Source organism: Emydura macquarii, unplaced genomic scaffold (assembly GCF_026122565.2).
Source record: "Emydura macquarii macquarii isolate MOO-44397 ecotype Brisbane River unplaced genomic scaffold, CSIRO-AGI_Emac_v2 contig_3726, whole genome shotgun sequence".
Lineage (NCBI taxonomy): Eukaryota > Metazoa > Chordata > Testudines > Chelidae > Emydura > Emydura macquarii.
The window spans coordinates 118,614-126,440 of NW_027133863.1; the positions used below are offsets into that span (position 1 = coordinate 118,614).

The following is a 7,827-nucleotide window of genomic DNA, read 5'->3' on the forward strand; positions in this document are numbered from 1 at the left end:
CAGTGGGAGAAAAAATGTTTGGAATAGGAAATTTTCAATGAGGTATCTAGCTAGGTGACTGTCTGCCCAAGTGTTGCAATCTAGCCTTCCCTCCAGAATCTTTCTTGCTTGCTTGTGTTCGTTATTTCTGCCTATCTGACAGTCTGTTTCTCTTTCCTTCCCTTCACAATATCTATCTATCTATCTATCTATCTATCTATCTTAATATGCCATCTGAGTGCTATCTCAGTTATAGAAGATAAAAGCAACCCTACAGTACATGAGGTTACAGTTTGATATGACTGCAAAAATGTGATTTCTAGCAGATTTCTAGCAGGAGAAAAAAGCAAGTATTAAAACTAATATTGTATCGTCTCTGGTAAGTTACATGACTAGAATTTGTAAACCTGCTAAAACTTCTTAAATAAAGACATTGTTTAAAAAAACTACAACTAATTTTATACTGGTTAACTGAAAACTTCAGTTATGAGTGGAACAAGGAAATGGAATAATAAATCATAGTAAAGAAGAGCTGGAATGCATCTTGAGAGGTCATCTTTCCAGTGGTTCTCAGCCAGGGGTACACATACCCCGGCGGTACGCAAAGGTCTTTCAGGGGGTACATCACCTCATCCAGATATTAGCCTAGTTTTACAACTACGCAACATAAAAAGCACTAGCGAAGTCAGTACAAACTACAATTTCGTACTGACTATGCATTTTTATACGGCTCTATATACTAGACACTGAAATGTAAGTACAATATTTATATTCCGATTGATTTATTTTAGAAGTATATGGTGAAAATGAGAAAGTGAGCAATTGTTCGTTAACAGTGCCTGTGACTCTTTTCTATTTTTATGTCTGATTTTGTAAGCAAGTCGTTTTTAAGTGAGGTGAAACTTGGGGTACGCAAGACAAATCAGACTCCTGGAAGGGGTGCAGTTGTATGGAAAGGTTGAGAGCCACTGACCCATTCCATCCTGCCATGCAGACTATCTAGACCATCGCTGGAACCTGTTTTATCTAAGCTCTCTTAAAAACATTCAGTTAAGGGGAATTACACAACCTGCCTTGGTAACCTGTCCCTGTGCTTAGCTGGAATTCGTTAGAGTTAGAAAGTTTTACTTACTATACCTAAATCTCTTTTGTTGCAGATTAAGATGGTTCCTTCTTTTCAATCCTCAGTGGACATGGAGAATAATTGATCACTGTCCCCTTTATAACAACCTTTTACATGTTTGAAGACTGTTATCAGGTCCCCCATCAATTTTCTCATCCGTAGATTAAACATGCCCAATTCTTTCCACCTTTCCTCACAGGGCAGATTTTCTAAACCTTGTGTCACTTGTGATGCTCTCTGCTGAATTGTCTCTTCAATTTGTCCATATTTTTCTTATCGTTTGATTCCCAAAACTGGATGCAATCCTGCAGCTGAGGCCTCACCGGTGCTGATTACAGCAGAAGAATTACTTCCTCTATCTGACATACAACACAATACCTGAGATGCCATGTACCCAGTCAAGTGGGGCTGGTTGAAATCTCCCATTTTTATTGGGTTTTCTGGTTTTTTAACTTCTCTAAACTCCCGGAGTGTTTCACAATCACCATCACAACCCTGGTCAGCTGGTTGGTCGTATATTCCTTCTCCTATATTCTTATTATTCAAGCATGGAATCTTGCATGAACTCCATCTCCACAGAGAGTCTGTGGTACAGTTTGATTCATTGAAGATTTGTATCCATTTGATTCTTTCACATCTAGTGCTACACCCCCATCCCTGACACCTGCTTGGACATTTCTATATATTTTGTGCCCTCTTATTACTGTGACCATTGATTATCATTGCCCCACCAAATTTCTGTGACACCTATTATATTGCCTCCAAAACCAGAAATAAACAACAAAAATAAGGCAAGACCAGATAAAACACAATGAATCTGTTTTATATCATATTTCACAGGTTGTTATTGTTATTGCTTTTTTAAAAAGAAATATTTTTGTCAATAGTACCCATGGCAGACCCAGAACGGGGAAATCAAACGTCCATCATCGGATTCATCCTCCTGGGCTTTGGGAATTTCCATGAACTGCAAATTCTTCTCTCCCTGCTGTTTCTAGTGATATACGTTGTGACCATGGCTGGGAACATGGCCATCGTGGTGCTAGTTGTGGCTGATCAGCATCTTCACACTCCCATGTACTTCTTCCTGGGGAACCTGTCCTGCTTGGAGGCCTGCTACACCTCCACCATCCTGCCCCGGATGCTGGCCAGTCTCCTGAGTGGGGACAAGACCATTTCATTTGCTGGTTGCCTCATACAGTTTTATATGTTCGGTTCTCTGATATCTACAGAGTGTTGTCTCTTATCAGCGATGTCTTATGATCGGTATTTAGCCATATGCAAACCACTGCATTATTCAGCCCGTATGAATAGTGGCTTTTCCCTCCAGCTAGCCGCAGGATCTTGGCTCAGTGGTTTTGCAGCTGGCACCATCGCAGCATGTTGGGTGTCACAACAGATTTTTTGTGGGCCCAATGAAATTGACCATTTCTTTTGTGATTACACCCCATTGATAAAACTGTCCTGCAGTGATACCAGCCGGTTAGTTCTTGTGGTCTTCCTCAGCTGCTGCATATTTATTCTTCCCCCTTTTCTGTTAACCCTCACATCTTACATGTGTATCATCAGTGCCATCCTGAGAATCCCTTCCAGCACCGGGAGGCAAAAGGCCTTTTCTACCTGCTCCTCTCACCTCATCGTGGTGACAGTTTTCTACGGGACCCTGATCATTGTGTACATGCTCCCGGACATGGCTGCGCTGCGCGACCTGAACAAAGTGTTCTCCGTCTTCTACACCATGCTGACGCCCATGGTCAATCCCCTCATCTACAGCCTGAGAAACCAGGAGGTCAGGAAGGCCCTGAGAAAAGCTCTGAGTAAGACTGTGACTTCCATGAGCATTTGCAAACGATTTGGTGGGCATTTACTGTAAGTTGCAATAAAATGTGTAGAATGGGAGCTCATCATGTGGTGCAATGAGGCAAACCCCAGCGCGTGTGGGCAGTCCTGAAATAGTTCAGCTGTTCTAGTACCTGCAGTGAGACCGGTGCTTGTACTGTGGCCCCTCCCCCTGCTTCACTCCTTCCCCTGAGGCTCTGCCCACACTCCAGCCCTGATCTACCTGAGGCCCCACTCCCGCTTGGCCCCCTCCCCCGAGATCCCCTCACCCAATGCTCCTGCCTATTGAGGGTGCCAGGGACTGTGGCCCTTCAAGTAGTGCCCAGGCAGGGGATCGGGGTTCTGGAGGCAGCTTGTGCCCCCCAGCTGGGCAGAGGCTGGGCTGGGAAGCTGCTGGTGTCTGTATTGAATCCAGGACTTTTGCTGTCTGGCAGATTTGTGAATTGAAGTATCATTAAACAGTTACCACCCGTACTCACTGGGACAGAAGCTGACGGAGAGCTTTCCCAACCCTCTTTTTCTGTTCTTCAAACAACCACCCAACCTCACCAAGCTCATCATCAGACGCAAGCTGGCCACAGACCGGCAGCAACCAACACAAAGTGACACCAGCCCCTCCCCTAAGAACAGATGCAAAACCTGCAAGCCCATCTCCACTGCTATGATGGTCAGTAGCTCCACAACACACCTGTCAGGATCCGTGAGTCCTACACGTGTCTATCACAACATGTGGTGTACCTCATCTGGTAGCAAGTCTCAGAGCAAGTCTAACAGGTCATGAAATGGCCAGGAGAGAAGGGAGCGTCTTGTAAGCTGTAGTCTACTGCTTAGGGCATTCGGGATGTGGGAGAGCTCAGTTTAATTTCCTCCTTTGCCTGAGAAGAAGGGATTTGAACACAGTTTTTCTACCTTTGAACCACATGATCTAACCACGGGCTGGAAGGTAGGATTGAAGGATCATATTTTTATTGATAAAAGAGACAGTAAACCTGAATTTCATTGTACACTCACAAAATGACAAAAATATTTCAGTGTCTGAGAATAGAAATGTACAGAGGCAAAAAAAGAAAAAAGCAACGAGAATTTATTAGTGTTTGATGTAAGGATATTTACCTTGTGTATTTGAACAATGTGACGTTGTCAATTTGTGTGTTAAGAGTTATAAAGCTTTAACCTTTTTGAAACTAACAGCTGGTCTCGTTAAACAATTATTGTCTGAGCCCCTCTGTTGTCTCACCCCCCATAATTTCCCATAAGCTGTGAACATTTAAATCAATAAAAATCAGAAAAAACCAACACATACAACTAATAACTTTGCAGAACTGTGAACGTTTCAATGAAAAACATCGGGGAAAAGCTGACAAGTCAGGACTGATGTTATGAGTCAAAATGTTTAAAAAATGAAAATTGAATTCTGCCAAGTCTCACTGAAAGATCTCCTAGTATGGCACACTTCCATCTCGGCCACTGAAGCTGTTCCACTCTGTATGAACAGTGGTCAGGTCCGTCACTTCTGAGGTGGAAGAGACCTGTCCAAATCCATTCTCCTCATTTCAACCACAGGAGGGAATTTAACTGGGGATCCCACAGTCCAGCTGGGTGTCCAAACTGCTGGTCTAAATTGTATAAGGGAAGAAGCTGCCATCTCTGCCATTTCCCCACCATTCCCTCTGGCCATTTTGTGCAGAGTGATGTGTGTTCAGAGCCTGCCTGTGGATAAGGCTGTGCAGGAGAGATAGGCGGGGCAATGCTTATCTTCACGGGTTTATTGATTGCACTGAGGCTTAGCAGTCCAGAGGATTTAGGCACCTAGGGAATATTTACAGTCAGATCTAAAGCCAGATTTTTAAAGGCACGGATTTCAAGGAGGTTTGCAAGCAGTTCCCTGCCCTATTCCTGCTTCTTGCCTTTGGGCTGAAATGGGGCAGGGGGTCTGCCCCGCATGGATGGCACTACATGCCCCAGCCCTCAGCAGCCTATCGCCAGGGCTCATTCTGATCTGTGCACTGCAGAGGCAGCACGTGGCAGTGTCCCTCCCTCCCCTGCCCCTTTGCACTCCCAGAGGTGCTGGCAGGATCCCGGAGTGCATCCACAGGCAGAGCTTAGGCCTCATCGGTGCACAGGCTGTGACCCTTTAAAACTCGTCCAGAGCACAGCTGACTCCCACTGCAGCTCCAGGCCAGGCTTTGGCTGCAACCTTCAGCTGGAAAGGTTTAGTCGTGAGAAAAGACTGAAGGGGGACCTGATACTAGTCTTGAAACGTGTTAAGGACTATTATAAAGAAGACACTGATCAATTGTTTTCCATGTGCACAGAAGGTAGGAGAAGCAGTGATTGCTTAACCTGCAGCAAGGGAGATTTAAGTTAGGCAACACTTTCTAACTATGACAATAGTGAAGCTCTGGAACAAGCTTCCAAGGGAAGCTCTGGAGGTTCTTAAGAACATTGTTGAAGGTTTTTGAGACCACGTTAGAGAAACACCTATCAGGGATGGTCTAGGTTTACTTAGTCCTACCTCAGCACAAGTGGCTAGACTTGATTACTTCTCAAAGTCCCTTCAAGCCCTACATTTCTAAGATTCTATGCTAATTAATTGTAAATGTAATAATTAATACTTACGTTATTATTAATAACAGTGTTATTCAGTTGCAGCCAAATAGCACGGCAGGTTTGCATTATAATCAGAACTGGTAGAAAAACAATCTTGGGAAATTTCAACTTTTGACTGAAAATCAAAAGCTGATTTTTTTCTTTCATTTTTGGCAGTCAGAAACCAATACATAAAAAAATAAAAATTGTCCACAAACTACAAGAGAGCCAATGTTTTCAGATTTCAGGTTTTCTGTTTTATGAAGAAAAATCGAAAGTGTTCAAAGAAAGAATACAACTTCTTTTAAAATGTTCCTTTCCTCCCAAATCCAATTTTCCATTAAAAAATATTTAGGTGTAAAAATGTCCTAATTGTCAGACTGCACCTTTCCAAATGGAGAATACATTTCTTCTTTCTGTAGATATTTTACTATTCCTATCATTATTTAGATTGTAAATTCTTCCAGGGAAGGATTGTCTCTTATTCTTGATGGGTAAAGTGGCTGGCAAAATATTGGTGTCATGTAATAATAATAATAATAATAGTAATAATAATAATGAATTAATTGATTTATTCAGGTGAGACTTGAATTGATGGAAAGGATCAACCAATCCACCATGACGGAATTCCTTCTCCTGGGTTTCCCTGCCTCTTTCCAGCTGTGTTATCTGACCAAGTGGGGCCTGATATTAGTGCTCTAAAAGGAAGTTATTCTTCAACGTCCTTTCCACGTTTCATAAAATAGATTATTGTCTGTAACTCCAGCCTTGTTCCCAGTCCTGCTCCAGCCATGTTCGTGTTCCAGCCCGACCCCTGTGTCACCAGGCTTGGTCTGGGTCACAGCTGGGAGGACCAATCTCAGGTCAGACTGTCAAAAAATTGGGCTGACATCCTCACTCTGGTGGTATATTCTATAATTAGATTTAAGCAAACCAACAACAAATGTGTGTTCCTGTACCTCTATATTAGCTTCCCACAGAGCCACAGGCAGTCTGCTTAGGCACTCCATGCTGTATTATCAGCTACACAAACTGGACTTTTGTGGTAAAAGGTTACTAAAACCATAATTCACCACATATTAGGTTCTTCCAGCCCCAGGGGGCCAGTCACTTATCCAGGTCAATTGATGCTCAGGACCTTACCCCAAAGATAATGTTATAGCCAATCCTTAGTTATTAACTCAGAAAAAGAAAGGCGAGTTACTAAAAGGTAAAAGCACATAAAATACATTACAGGTGAATCAATTGCCGCTTCACTGCATTCAAATTGATCAGCAAAAGTAAAGTTGAAAGAAAGAAAGAAAGAAAGAAAGAAAGAATCTTAGTTTCTGTTTTGTGAAACAGCAGTGAAGATAGGAATTCAAATACTGAAATCAGACAGAATTCATACCTCCTCATACTTAGATTTTTTTTTCATATGGTACTTTCTGAATTTCATTACTTAGATTTACTGGAAACAACCTGGGAGTTCCAGGGTAAATCACTACAGTAATTTTGATTTGACAAGACATAATGCCCAGAAATTTGCCCTGAACTCAAGGTGACATTAATCTCAAAAAATGCTGCAGGATTGGACTCCATCTGTGGTTTTCATCATTTTGTGACCAAATCAAAAGGGAAAATATTTTTAGTTGTTTATTCTACTAAGTTTATTGCATCTTAAAATGTAGAGAAAATGGGCAGAGTTCTCTATTTATTTACACAGGCTTTAGAACAGTGTAAATGCATTTATTTCAACAGAGTGACTCCTGATTTACATCAGGCTGCATGAAAGGGGTATCGGGCCCCTTGACTCTAATAGAGTTACTCTTGCTTTACATGGAGGTGAGTGAGAGAGGAAACGGGCCCATTGACTCTCGTGGCAGTACTCCTGATTTACATCAGGATGAGTCAGAGGAGAATCAGACCCATTGATCTGAATGGGCTACTAGTGATTTACACGTGGGTGAATGAATGTGCCTTATTTACACAAATACGAGTGACATTTGAATCAAGACCACTTGCTTTATTGAGCTGTGTTACAAGACACAGCAGAGGAGTATTGTACTTAGATGTCTCCATTGTCATACTTTGTTGTCTTAAATATGTTCTATGGCCAGTGTTCTGGAACGTTATAGGAACAAGGAAATTGCCATGAAGGAGCATCCTGTCTCCAGTGGTGGCCATTATCAGCTGTTTCAAAGACAGAAGCATTGTATAATAAATCATGGACAAGGTAGGTTCCTCTCCAATATGCCTTTCCCAGCAATGGGTAATTAGCATTCAGCCAGGATCCCCGCAGGTTCCAAGGCGTTGGT

At 42.4% G+C, this 7,827-nt stretch overlaps 1 protein-coding gene across 1 annotated transcript; it reads left to right on the plus strand.

Annotated features, from left to right (window-relative positions):
* Nucleotides 1-1,994: 1,994 nt before the first annotated feature.
* LOC137146162 (olfactory receptor 10A4-like) lies at nucleotides 1,995-2,975 on the plus strand. Its single transcript, XM_067537316.1, has one exon. It carries the CDS (start codon nucleotides 1,995-1,997, stop codon nucleotides 2,973-2,975), a length of 981 nt encoding a protein of 326 aa, XP_067393417.1.
* Nucleotides 2,976-7,827: the final 4,852 nt, after the last annotated feature.

Excerpts from the sequence above, each read along its gene's own strand:
- LOC137146162 (XM_067537316.1), top strand. The coding sequence starts at position 1,995 with ATGGCAGACCCAGAACGGGGAAATCAAACGTCCATCATCGGATTCATC.